This window comes from Octopus sinensis, linkage group LG15 (genome assembly GCF_006345805.1).
Source record: "Octopus sinensis linkage group LG15, ASM634580v1, whole genome shotgun sequence".
Taxonomy (NCBI): domain Eukaryota; kingdom Metazoa; phylum Mollusca; class Cephalopoda; order Octopoda; family Octopodidae; genus Octopus; species Octopus sinensis.
Genome location: NC_043011.1, coordinates 42310172 through 42324829, shown reverse-complemented (window position 1 = coordinate 42324829; position 14658 = coordinate 42310172). Strand labels below are relative to the sequence as shown.

At 35.3% G+C, this 14658-nt stretch overlaps 1 protein-coding gene across 1 annotated transcript in view; it reads left to right on the top strand.

The window, feature by feature from the left end:
- The first annotated feature begins 459 nt into the window (after window positions 1–459).
- Window positions 460–14658, top strand: part of LOC118766194 (protein starmaker-like) — a 28932-nt gene continuing 14733 nt past the window's right edge. The window contains exons 1-4 of the mRNA XM_036509466.1: window positions 460–840; window positions 1973–2335; window positions 3314–3465; window positions 9335–9498. Of these exons, the coding sequence (XP_036365359.1) occupies window positions 804–840; window positions 1973–2335; window positions 3314–3465; window positions 9335–9498 (716 nt within the window). The 5' untranslated portion in view covers window positions 460–803. The remainder of the gene's footprint in view (window positions 841–1972; window positions 2336–3313; window positions 3466–9334; window positions 9499–14658) is intronic.

The following is a 14658-nucleotide window of genomic DNA, read 5'->3' as shown; positions in this document are numbered from 1 at the left end:
GTCTCTGTTTTTTTTCCAGTTATTTCCACTCAACTTTTCACTAAGAATTAAGTCAGTTTTGATGCCAAGACTCTTCTCCACCATTCCCAGTGAAACTGCCAATTTATGTTCTTCTCACAGACAGACGTACTCCAAGAATGAAATGTCAACCCAACCTTCTCTCATGATGCCAACTTTCTTGTGAATATTTTCTGACCAGTTTATTTCTTCCTGATTTTATTAAAAATCTTTTAATCCAGTTTCCAAAACATTTCCAACAATTTGAAGTGGTCACATTCTAATTATTTTACCAATTTAAAGTGACAGGACCGGACAATATGATTTAATCACAAAAATATTTGGATACAATTAATATTAGTTACCATTATTTTGTTATCAGTATTGTTATTCATATTTTAAACCAAAAGGTATGGAAATATAATATTTAATATTATTTAATATGATTTAACTTTTTTTACTGCAGAAATCAGATAAAATCCACTTAAAATTTCATTACCTTTAACTACAGAAGCAGTTTTATATGTGAATCTATCTTTTCTTGAGGAATATTATGTTTGATAGTAATTTTTGTTGTGATATGTCCAGTTTATTGAGGGGTCATGACTTGCAGAAAATACCAATTCTATTTTTTGATGGATATTTAAGATCATTTCTGGAATAACATTGGAATTCAGTTTCACAGTTAAAGGGTTAACATTATGGTTTTTCTTGTTCTTCTTTCTCTTTTCTTTTTTTCCAATATTTAGTTCCATCCACTATGTTCAAGAAAAGTCCTGTGGCCTAGTGGTTAAGGTGTTGTACTCATGGCTCCCAGATCACAGTTTCAATTCCTGGACCAGGGTGTGTGTTGTGTTTTTGAGTAAAACATTTCGTGTTGGTCCAGTCCAATCAGTCATAAATGACTGACCCCACTACAAACCTGTGCCCCATTTACTTCTGCTCCATGGGAACTGGGTAACTGGCCCTATGGGTCCTCGGACTTGAGACAGAAATGTCCAGGAGTCGATAATGATGATTCTGTTCAGAGTTCAAATCCCTTGAAATTCATAGGTACCTGACATACACTGGGGCCAAACCAGTCAACTTTGTTACAGTCCACTAAAGACTGAAATCACCATCATCATCAGGGTTCGGGGGAAAATACTTTTATAGTATGTGTTCTGAGTTCAAATTCTGCCGAGGTTGACTTCACTTTTCATCCCTTTCTAAAATAAATACAAGTTGACCACTGGGGTCAATGTAATTGACTTTTTGTTTCCCTTGAAATTACTGGCCTTGTGCTTATCATAGTAATGGTTATTATTATTATTATGTTTCCTTTGCTCAGCTTCTAACAAAGGAGGAGGATGGGGTCACTGTCAGTGTTCATTATCAATGGACTGCGGTAACACCCCCTATTTTTCAAGTGCCCTCTGGTCAATGTACTTCTCAGATTCTACTTGCTCTGGTTCAATTCCATAAGAGGGGACAACAACCTGTTGTCAAGGATTTCACAGAGTCTCTTTTCAGGATACTTAACATCCAAGCACCAGTTCCAAAATCCTTGCTGTCCCCCAATAAAGCATTTTTCTGAGCATCTTCTACCTTCATCTCAATCCCAATTTCTCCAACAAATTTCTGAAACTTGGTTGTTTTTCATCATCATCATCTCTATCATTTAGCGTCTGTTTTCCATGCTAGCATGGGTTGGACGGTTCAACTGGGGTCTGTGAAGCTGGAAGGCTTCATCAGGCCCAGTCAGATCTGGCAGTGTTTCTACGGCTGGATGCCCTTCCTAACGCCAACCACTCCGTGAGTGTAGTGGGTGCTTTTTACGTGCCACCCGCACAGGTGCCAGACAGAGATCATCGTAATTCATCATCATCATCATCATCATCATCCTGAATTATTTATAAAATATGTTATTTACATCTTTTTCATGTTGACAGTTGTAAACTGAAAGCAGTGATGGATGTTTGCCTTTATCTTTCAGTAATGAAACTTCTAGAGAAACTCATACAAAGGGCTGACCATCTGTTGCGACTGTTGTTGTTTCTGCACGTTTTTTGCACCATTTGTCAACAGGCTGCAATTTCACAATCCAACATGGTTCGAAATGTAACTTACAGAAAGATTCCCACCAAGAATTTCAGACGTTCCTTTGGCATCAATGGAAGCCGTCATCGTCAAGAGAGGAGGGTGCGCAGTGTTATTGAGTGCAGCGTATTTTGCATGGAATCACCGAGTTGCACCTTTTTCACCTTTTGGAGGAAGAGGAAATGTGAGAGGTTCTCCGATTGGCAAATGATTACCACCTCGTCTTCATGGAAAGATGTTTCCTACATACAGACTTACGGTAAGGAAACTGATAAAATATTAGGGAGTAAATCCAAACTTACAGGGAAAAATTAGATTTAGGATTAAATCTAATTTTATAGTATAAATATATATTATATTAAATTAGAGATAAAACCACAATTAGGCAAATCAAATCAAATCAAACAGCCAATACATAGAAATAAAATTAAATAAAAAATATAAAAAATATAAAATATAAAAATCCAATTAAAATATTTAAATTAAAGTTAAAATTTTAAAAAATTATTTAAATTAATAAATTAAACTTATAAATTTTAAATATATATATATATATGTATTTTTATTATTTTATTTATTTATTTATTTATTTATATAAATAAATAAATAAAATAATAACAAATATATATATATATATATATGTAGGTCCCGGGTTGATTCGGGGTTAACCACAGTAAATAAGGTACTCAATACATAGTAGAGTAAAATTAATTTATTATATAGAAGGAGCTATATATATATATATATATATATATATATATATATATATATATATATGAGAGAGAGAGATGGGAATAGTGTGTCTCCTTGACTTGACATTGTGCATAATCATCATCATTTAACATCCGTTGTCCATGCTGGCATGAGCTGGACAGTTTGACCAGGGATGGCAAGCTGGAAGGCTGCACCAGACTCCAATCTGATCTCTGCAATGCTTGTAAAATGAGCATTACCAATGTAGAAGCAGTGTCCTTTATTTCCAATCTCCCTTAAAAAAAATATAACCACAATAGGAAAATATTACCTTGCTTGGTGACAGGTGAGCATTAGCAACAGGAAAGGTATCCAGCTGTAGGTAATCAGTATCAATGAATTCTGTCTGACCCATGCAAGCATGGAGAATAGAATGTTAAAACAATAATTACAATAATGTGTACACTAAGTAATCTCATCAATTGTATGCTTTTTGTTTTTTCTTTTATTTGTCTCCTTAGAATTTTTTTCTTTTCTCTTCAAGACTCTTCGTGGTATAAAGCCTTCTCATTCAACACCAATTCCATGTCTAGCCCTGCTGATGTATTCTTTGGCAAACATAATCGAAGTCGCCCTCATTCTGAATTCTACAGAAGTTCTATCCTTGATGTCTGGGATTCTCTTAATATTAATGAGGTAAACCTTTATGAAGTCCTCTTTCAAAAGGATTTTTTTTTTATTTCCCTCATCCTTCATCTGTTGTCTTTTTAGATTTTCCCTATTTTTTTTTTTTGTTTTTAGATATTTTGGTTGTGTGGATTAAGAAGCTTGCATTCAAATGCAACCCTGTGGTTTTGGGTTCGTTCCTCGTGTGTGGCACCTTGGGCATCTTCTACTATTACCCTGAGCCACCAAATGCCTTGTGATGAACTTGATAGACATAAACGATGTGGAAACCTATCGTATATTTGTATTTGTTTTTCCCATCACCACTTGACAGCTGGTGTTGGTTTGTTGTCATCCTTGTCATTTAGTGGTTCAGCAAAAGAGAATGATAGAATAAATACTACACTTGATAAAAAGCTTGTGAAGGCATGTGGCTTAGTGGTTAGGGCATTCGGCTCACAACTGTAGGGTTGTGAGTTCCATTCCAGGCGACACGTTGTGTCCTTGAGCAAGACACTTCATTTCACGTTGCTCCAGTCCACTCAGCTGGCAAAAATGAGTAGTACCTGGATTCAAAGGGCCGGCCTTGTCACACTGTGTCACACTGAATCTCCCTGAGAACTATGTTAGGGGTACACGTGTCTGTGGATTGCTCAGTCACTTGCATGTTAATTTCACGAGCAAACTGTTCCTTTGATCGTATCAGCTGGGACCCTCGTCGTCGTAACCGACGGAGTGCTCCATGATAAAAAGTAAATGTTGAAGTTGATTTGTTTCACTCAACTCTTAAAGGCAGTGCCCCAGCATGGCCACAGACCAATGATTTAACAAGTAAAAGCTGAAAGCTATATTTTGTGTTTGTTTTACATGAATTCAGAATTAATAACTATGGTTTCCAACTGTAAGGTTATTCAGTAAATTATTTGGGTGGAGGGTCTGTGTGTGCATGCATGTGTGTGTTAGGGAGTCAGGAGGAAACACATGGGATGGAGAGTCATTGAAGAGGTCACAGGGTGTGTGATGAAGGATTTCAGACGGACATTAAAATAATAATAATAATAATAATAATAAAAGTAAAGTGAATTCCAAGAATATAGTGTGTGTGTGTGGTTAACTGACAAAACAAATGTGACCATCCCCAACTATAACTAAACATTAATATTTTATTATTTTTTTGCCACCTTTAACCTGGGGGTTCTTAACTCACCTTATTCTCTTATAATCCATCCAGGCCATTTCAAAGCAACCCAAGTTAAAATGCATGTCACACATATTGTTCAGTCCTAGGGCAGCTTTTATTGAACAGACTTGTGATCAAAAGTGTTCCAGCCATGATCATCCCAACGTAACTGGTCTATATCGAGGCTACTAAGAAATAATTGATGCCTTACAATAAGTCCTTCCAATTTTAATACTGTAAGGAGGGATCTTACGGAGATTTGTATGCTATTTCTATCAAATTGAGTGATCCCCCCAAGGAAGGACACTATAGCGCCTATCGTGTTGAGTAACTCTGTGGAGGGATGCTACAGTACAGTTTCTAATATTGAAGGCCCTGTATGCATTTCAAAGCAACCCAAGTTAAAATGCATGTCACACATATTGTTCAGTCCTAGGGCAGCTTTTATTGAACAGACTTGTGATCAAAAGTGTTCCAGCCATGATCATCCCAACGTAACTGGTCTATATCGAGGCTACTAAGAAATAATTGATGCCTTACAATAAGTCCTTCCAATTTTAATACTGTAAGGAGGGATCTTACGGAGATTTGTATGCTATTTCTATCAAATTGAGTGATCCCCCCAAGGAAGGACACTATAGCGCCTATCGTGTTGAGTAACTCTGTGGAGGGATGCTGCAGTACAGTTTCTAATATTGAAGGCCCTGTATGCATTTCAAAGCAACCCAAGTTAAAATGCATGTCACACATATTGTTCAGTCCTAGGGCAGCTTTTATTGAACAGACTTGTGATCAAAAGTGTTCCAGCCATGATCATCCCAACGTAACTGGTCTATATCGAGGCTACTAAGAAATAATTGATGCCTTACAATAAGTCCTTCCAATTTTAATACTGTAAGGAGGGATCTTACGGAGATTTGTATGCTATTTCTATCAAATTGAGTGATCCCCCCAAGGAAGGACACTATAGCGCCTATCGTGTGAGTAACTCTGTGGAGGGATGCTACAGTACAGTTCTAATATTGAAGGCCCTGTATGCATTTCAAAGCAACCAAGTTAAAATGCATGTCACACATATTGTTCAGTCCTAGGGCAGCTTTTATTGAACAGACTTGTGATCAAAAGTGTTCCAGCCATGATCATCCCAACGTAACTGGTCTATATCGAGGCTACTAAGAAATAATTGATGCCTTACAATAAGTCCTTCCAATTTTAATACTGTAAGGAGGGATCTTACGGAGATTGTATGCTATTTCTATCAAATTGAGTGATCCCCCCAAGGAAGGACACTATAGCGCCTATCGTGTTGAGTAACTCTGTGGAGGGATGCTACAGTACAGTTTCTAATATTGAAGGCCCTGTATGCATTTCAAAGCAACCCAAGTTAAAATGCATGTCACACATATTGTTCAGTCCTAGGGCAGCTTTTATTGAACAGACTTGTGATCAAAAGTGTTCCAGCCATGATCATCCCAACGTAACTGGTCTATATCGAGGCTACTAAGAAATAATTGATGCCTTACAATAAGTCCTTCCAATTTTAATACTGTAAGGAGGGATCTTACGGAGATTTGTATGCTATTTCTATCAAATTGAGTGATCCCCCCAAGGAAGGACACTATAGCGCCTATCGTGTTGAGTAACTCTGTGGAGGGATGCTACAGTACAGTTTCTAATATTGAAGGCCCTGTATGCATTTCAAAGCAACCCAAGTTAAAATGCATGTCACACATATTGTTCAGTCCTAGGGCAGCTTTTATTGAACAGACTTGTGATCAAAAGTGTTCCAGCCATGATCATCCCAACGTAACTGGTCTATATTGAGGCTACTAAGAAATAATTGATGCCTTACAATAAGTCCTTCCAATTTTAATACTGTAAGGAGGGATCTTACGGAGATTTGTATGCTATTTCTATCAAATGAGTGATCCCCCCAAGGAAGGACACTATAGCGCCTATCGTGTTGAGTAACTCTGTGGAGGGATGCTACAGTACAGTTTCTAATATGAAGGCCCTGTATGCATTTCAAAGCAACCCAAGTTAAAATGCATGTCACACATATTGTTCAGTCCTAGGGCAGCTTTTATTGAACAGACTTGTGATCAAAAGTGTTCCAGCCATGATCATCCCAACGTAACTGGTCTATATCGAGGCTACTAAGAAATAATTGATGCCTTACAATAAGTCCTTCCAATTTTAATACTGTAAGGAGGGATCTTACGGAGATTTGTATGCTATTTCTATCAAATTGAGTGATCCCCCCAAGGAAGGACACTATAGCGCCTATCGTGTTGAGTAACTCTGTGGAGGGATGCTGCAGTACAGTTTCTAATATTGAAGGCCCTGTATGAGTTAATTTAATATCCAGGTTTTTGAGCCACTCATACCTCACTGTGGACTGAGCAGCATCAAGTGTCTGTAACGAGGTGGAAACGAACTAATGGGAAAGAATCTCTAAACTTGCCAGAAATAGTAGTCAAATCTCCCTCAACTCACTCACTACAATCAGATAAAAGGAGACTCTGGTTAAGGTCAACCATGTTTAGCACCTAAAAAGGGGCAGCTGAGCCACTTCTTATAATCAGTTTCTGGCAGAACCTTTTCGATAACAATAAGTGGCTGATAACATTAAGTTGGTGTTATAAGGATAACTTGAGCTTGTTTGAGACTAAATATGATAATAATAACTATTTGATAACTTAAGTGATTATAATAATAGAGTTCCCAGTGTGTATGTATAATATGGTTAAGCACTTTGCTTCCCAATCACATGGTTCTGAGTTCACTTCCACTCTGCAACACCATTTATTTTTATTAATTCTTCTTTCAAGGGTTTCGTTTTTCTTATTTCATTTCCTTCATCTTTCATTAGTTATCTTCACATCCTCACGTTGTTGTTTTTCTCTTGTCTTTTTTTTCTATTTTTTAAATGAATTAATTATATATCATCATCATCGTTTAATGTTCGTTTTCCATGCTGGCATGGGTTCGATGGTTTGACTGGGGACTGGCAAGCCAGGAAGGCGCACCAGGCTCCAATCTGATCTGGCAATGTTTCTACAGCTGGTTGCCCTTCCTAATACCAACCACTCCAAAAGTGTAGTGGGTGCTTTTACATGCCACCAGCATGGTAGCCAGTCAGGCGGTGCTGGCAACGACCCACGCATGCATATATATATGTATGTATGTATGTATGTATGTATACATACATACATTTAGCAAAGGTGCATGGTTCAGTGGTTCAGGTGTCAGGCTCACAATCACGAAACAGTGAGTTTGATTCCCAGACAGGGCTGTGTATTGTGTTCTTGAGCAAGACACTTTATTTCACGTTGCTCCAGTTCACTCCACTGCAGAAATGAGTTGCCTTTTGCCTTTCTCTTGGATGACATCATTTGTAGGGAGAGGGTAGGCTTGTATGCATGGGTGACTGCTAGTCTTCCATAAAAACAACTTTGCCCAGGCTTGTGCTTTGAAGAGTAACTTTCTAGGTGCAATCCCATGGTCATTCATGACCGAAGGGGGTCACTCTCTCATGTATACATTTGCATATATATAAATATGTATGTTTGTGTGTGTGTGTGTGTACACACACACACACACCACACACACACACACACACACACATATACAGATGTATAAAATATGTATCTATGTGTGTGAGTATGTATATATACATACATACATACATGTGTGTATATGTATGTGTGTGTATTTGTATTACACCCCACACCACTTGACAACCAGTGTTAGTTTGTTTACATCCTCATGGCTTAGAAGTTAGGAAACAAAGACTAATAAAATAAGGACCAGACTTTGAAAAAAAAAGCAGTCCTGGTATCAATTAGTTCGATTAAACCCTTGAATGCTGTGCCCCAGCATGGCCACAGTCCATTGACTGAAACAAATAAAAGAAGTGAATGATGTGTGTATAGGAATAAAGTATTGAGTAAGTAAATGACAGGTCTTGAGTTCAAATCTCTTAAAAGTGTGGCTGTGTGGGTAGGCACAGGCGTGACTGTGTGGTAAGTAGCTTGCTTACCAACCACATGGTTCTGGGTTCAGTCCCCCTATGTGACACATTGAGCAAGTGTCTTCTACTGTAGCCTAGGGCCAGCCAAAGCCTTGTGAGTGGATTTGGTAGACGGAAACTGAAAGAAGCCCGTTGTGTATATATATATATATATATATATATATATATATATATTGGGTTGACAACTAAATTCCCACCGTTTTATGGGGGAGGGTTGCAAGAAGGAAGAAAGAAATATAGACACAAGAAGGGATCAAGAAAAAATAGTATATATGGGGGGGGCATGGAGAGACTTAGGTGGAAAACCAGTCTGGTCCTTCTTCACCAGAATGTCCTCCCACTGGAATTCTCCCCTTGCCTTTGTTTCTTGCAGAGGTTAATATACAATGGCTCAAGAGGAACACTAATGGTGTCACTAATATGGGGAACCTGTGAAGGACCATGGGGTACTGACCCTTCCTTGTGAACCAGGGAGTAAAAGAAATAAATAAATAAAAACAAGAATAAGAGAGAAACACAAACAAACAAGGATAAGAAAAGAGAGTGGGGAGTGAAGAGATAGAGATACAGTAAAGAAAGAAAGCAAGCAAGAAGGAAATCTATTTTCGAATACTCTCCACCCTACCCCCTGCATCATGGGTCTCACCATAACTTTATCATCTCAATTTCTCTCTTTCTTCTCCAAGGTGAAAATAGTTCTGAGAAAAGCTGATAAAGATGTCCTCACCTTGAAGTTTGCAGCCACCAACACCAACATCAGCAACTGGTTTTCTGGTCCCAAACTAAAATTTGCTCCTTGGTCTGATCTACCACCAGACAATACAACATACAAGATGGATATTGTCTATAAGTGAGTTACAACTGGTTTTGAATCATAGCTTTATGCACGCACGCACACATGTACACACACATGGGCACAGGCATGGCTCCCCAACAACATACAGGAGGGTGCTGAAGAGATCTTGTTTTTTGGATAAAAGAAAATTCTAGAGGATCAGTTAATTATGATTTTATTCAACATGTTCCCCTCTCAGATTCACACACTCATTGCAATGGTCTGTCAATTCTTCTAAGCCCTGTAAAAGATCTTGGAAGTTTGAGCCTCCAACCAGGTCTTTTGTAATACTCTTAAAGTCAGGAATCTCCCTCGTAGTTTCAGGTTCAATCCCGCAGTGTGGCAAGTGTCTTCTATCATAGTTCCAGGCTAACCAAAACTCTGTGAATTTGGGAGATGCAAAATGGAAGAAGCTTGTCACATATATGTATATGTGTTTCTTTATTGCCTACAAGGGGCTAAACATAGAGGGGACAAACAAGGACAGACAAACGGATTAAGTCGATTACATCGACCCAGTGCGTAACTGGTACTTAATTTATCGACTCCGAAAGGATGAAAGGCAAAGTTGACCTCGGCGGAATTTGAACTCAGAACCTAACGGCAGATGAAATATGACTACGCATTTCGCCCGGCATGCTAACGATTCTGCCAGCTCGCTGCCTGTCACATATATGTATATGTGTGTGTGTGTTACTCTGCCTTGAATTTGCAAAACTGTAAACAAGTGCTACTATTATGAAAGCAGTGTCCTTCAATTCCAAGTTCCATAAAAATGTCTGGGAAAATATTACCTTATTTGGAAACAGATGGGGGTTGACAGTGGGAAAGGTATTCAACCACAGAAAATCTACCTCAACAAATTTTATCCCATCCATGCAAATGATGATTGTATATATGATGGCTCTCCTGTATGAGGCTCTGACAACCTACTCTTTCTTTGTCAGTCACAATGCTTATGTCGAACGTGACATTTAAATCCCACCAACTATTTGCAAAAACGGCCACAGATCCTGCAAGTATTAGGATTACAGGTCTGTGCAGGTGATATATTTGCAGCCACTTTTCTCCTTTGCTTTGCCCCCCAAAGTCTGTTAATGCTAGTTCCGGCAAAGTTTCTTATATCATTTTGACACAGTGGTCTCCATTCTATTCACTCAAAGGCATTGTGTGCTACTTTCACTGCTAAGAGGTTACTCTTCAGCTTGTCCTTATATCTGAGCCATGGTCGACCAGCGTTCCTGTGCCCACTCTTAAGCTGGTTGTACACAAGGATTTTAGGTATTCTTTCACCACTCATTCAGACAACATGGCCCACCCTTTCCATGGGTATGAGTAAGTATTTCATTTATGTCTTATGTATTTATCGCTGACGAGGAGAAAATTCTTATGAATTAACTCTGAAATTGGGACCAATACGGTAATAACGGAATTTTTTAGAAATTTCTGTCGGCTAGTTTCGAGACACATGTTAATAGTGATAAATTATAATGGTTATTGACAATTTGTCTATTTTCGGCATATTTGGCATTAGAATTTTTTTCTTTTGCCCTTGTTTTGTAAGTTATTTATAAATTTAACCTTTAAAGGTATTTTTTAATATGCTGGCCATTGATAAAATTTTTTTCGAAAAATTTTATCCTATCTTAGATGTATGTATATATATATATATATATATATATATATATAATACAAATACAGATTTTAAAAGTCATAGTATAAATTAATGAAATCCTAAGGATTACTTCTTACAGCTGTTTCAGCCTATGGTCAAAAGTAAATTTAATTTTCATTGCCTATAGATGTCAACATACTAAGGTTGTAGGCATTTAAAAAATATAATACTTATATATTAAAAAAAACATAGGCCTCGTCAGAGATTATAAAGAACTTTAAAAATATTAATATTAATATACTAAACATGATACACATATTACTTAATATATAAAAAATAAACAATAAACAAATTTTCAAGAATCATCCACTAAGGCATAATACATACCAGAGAAAACTGAAGGAAATTATCAGAACTCTTAAGAGTAAAGATGGTATCTTAACTCATTCGGATAAAACTAGTATTATATACAACATTGACACTCAAACTTACCATGAACTATTACTCAGAGAAATTACAAAAAAATATAAGGTTGTACCTTTTGATACACTTAGAAAATTGAATTTGGAAGCTAGAAATATTACGTATGATTATAATTTAGAAGATAAAACAGAACCTTTTACTCCAATTATACCACGGATAACGATTAAGGACCAAAAAGATAATTTCCTTAATACTACACAGTTTAGTATCTGTCCAAATAAATCGGACTTAGGCAAATTAAGTAAATTAATTCTGGATAAATATATACCTATTATTAGAAATATAATTAAGCTTAATTTATGGCAGAACACACAAGGTGCATTGGAATGGTTTTCCAGTATTAAGGTTGATAACGGTTATAACCATAAATTAATCCAATTTGATATCCAAAATTATTATTCATCAATTAACCCAATAATACTTAACAAAGCATGAAAATATACTAATATTAGCATGAAGGAAATTAAGGTAATTTTGACGGCAAGAAAAACTGTTATAGAATTTGATAATAAATTATGGGCTAGAAAGGATACGCCTGACTTATTTGACATTACAATGGGTTCGCCGGATTCAGCGGAAAACGACGTATTTGGTTGGGATTTATTTATTAGATAATTTAAGTAGAGAATTCCCTGAATTGAGACAACGCTTTATTTTTAGTTAGGAAACTATCAAATAGAAGACTAGAAATACTCAAGAAATGCTTGCATAAATTTTTAAAGAGTTTTGGCCTATCCATTACTATAGAAAATGAAAATTATTCTATTAATTATCTCGATGTTAATTGTAACCCTAATACTGGTCTCCATGAACCTTATGTGAAACAAAGTTCCAATTTAAGATATATAAATAGCTCTAGTAATCACCCTCCACAAATTAAAAAAGCACTACTACTACTAAGCATAAGTAAAAGGATTTCTAACCTTTCTTTGAATGAAGAGATATTTAATAGACATAGTGAAAAGTATAACTCCACATTACATAGGGCAGGTTATAGTGGTAAAATAAAATTTATCCCCAATAACAACCTTAATACTAGGAATAAATTAACAACTACTAATAAACACTGATTAGACATGCATAACAATAATCCAAATAAAAAGAATAATCACAAAAATGATATAAATATGAATAAAAATAATACTAGTAATAGTATAAATAGGATTAGAGATCATATATTAAATAATAATAATAATAATAATAATAGAAATAATAAAGTTAATAAGAGTTATTATAATAACAATAACTACAATAAAGCATTTAGTCAAAATTATAATAATAAAAATTCTATTGATTATAGAAATTATAGAAGAAATAATAAGAATAGGGAAATGATAGATAATATAGAAAAACCTTATAATCAAAATAATGTAATAGATACACTGTGGTTAATAATTCCTTATGCTATGCAAATAAAAAATAACATAGTAAAAAATATTTTCAATTTAATAAACAAGCAATTTGGAAAAGGAAAGAACAAATATTGGGAGATAATTAATAATAAAACTATAAGAATAGGATATAGTCTAACTCATAATCTGGCCACCATCATATCCTCAATTAACAATAAAAAAACTTAATTATTTCTATCTAAATAGAAAAAAATAATTTAGGTAACACAAATGTGTCTTACAATACCATAAGATATAATAATAATAATAATATCATCATCATCATCATCATCGTTTAACGTCCGCTTTCCATGCTAGCATGGGTTGGACGGTTCAACTGGGGTCTGGGAAGCCCGAAGGCTGCACCAGGCCAGTCAGATCTGGCAGTGTTTCTACAGCTGGATGCCCTTCCTAATGCCAACCACTCCGAGAGTGTAGTGGGTGATTTTATGTGCCACCGACACAGGTGCCAGACGAGGCTGGCGAATAAATAATATTAATCGAAATGACAATAATATTAATAGAAATACTATAACGAGTAATAATAACATGGACAATATTAATAGAATTAGTAATGATAACACTATAGGTAATAATAACATAAAATATAACAGAAATAAGAACAATAATACCAATAATAATCTGCCGGTGGATATGGGAATAGTAAGTAATAATGATAACAATATTAATCATTAAAATAATGATAATAATGCAGTAACAATTAACCATAATAAAGTAAAGCATCTACAACAAATTAATAGGTGCAATTATAGGATTAGAAAAAATTGTGTATTTAAGAATGACTGCAAGAGGAAGGAGGTAGTATATCAATGTATAGTAAATACACAATTTGATAAGAGAGTCTATATCGAGGCTACTAAGAATAATTTGAAACAGAGACTTAATTAGCACAGATATACTTTTAGAAATAGAAATAGGAGTAATTCTACAGGGTTAAGTGCATATATATGGGAACTTAAGGATAAAAAAATAAATTATAATTTACAATGGAAAATACTTATATCTGCACCAGAAAAATAGAAAACGCTCATTATGCATTAACGAGATTTTCTTTATAATTAGGAGTAATTTACCGATTATTAACAATTTTAAGGAACGTAATGCCTCATGTCTCCATAAAATTGGGTATACTTTCTCCAGATATAAATAGTACTTATAAAATACCCTTTGAAATAAATGCAACTAGTTATAATGAGCACTTTTACTTTATTATATTTAGGAGTACAGAAATTGTAATGGGTTATGGGCATATTGTTATTTGTATATGTATGTATATGTGTGTAATATATGTATATGTAAGTGCATATGTTTATATATATATAAATATATTCTATTTATATATATATATATTCTAGCAAAAACTATATATATATATATATATATAAGTGTTTATTTGTGTGTACATATTTGTATATTCTTTATGTACTTGTATTTGTTTGTAGATATATCCATATATTTATGTATATTGATATATATTTACACTTGTTATTTAGTATATAGTTATGTATAAAGTATGTGTGAATGTACTAACCCACTTGAGTACATTTATTTAACTAATAATCTGACCTCCTATTTTTTACAACAGATCAAGCGGATAAGTTCAAATGAATTAGCCAATTAGAAATAGCTTGATTTAAAATAACCGCCCCCTAACCCCTAATAATT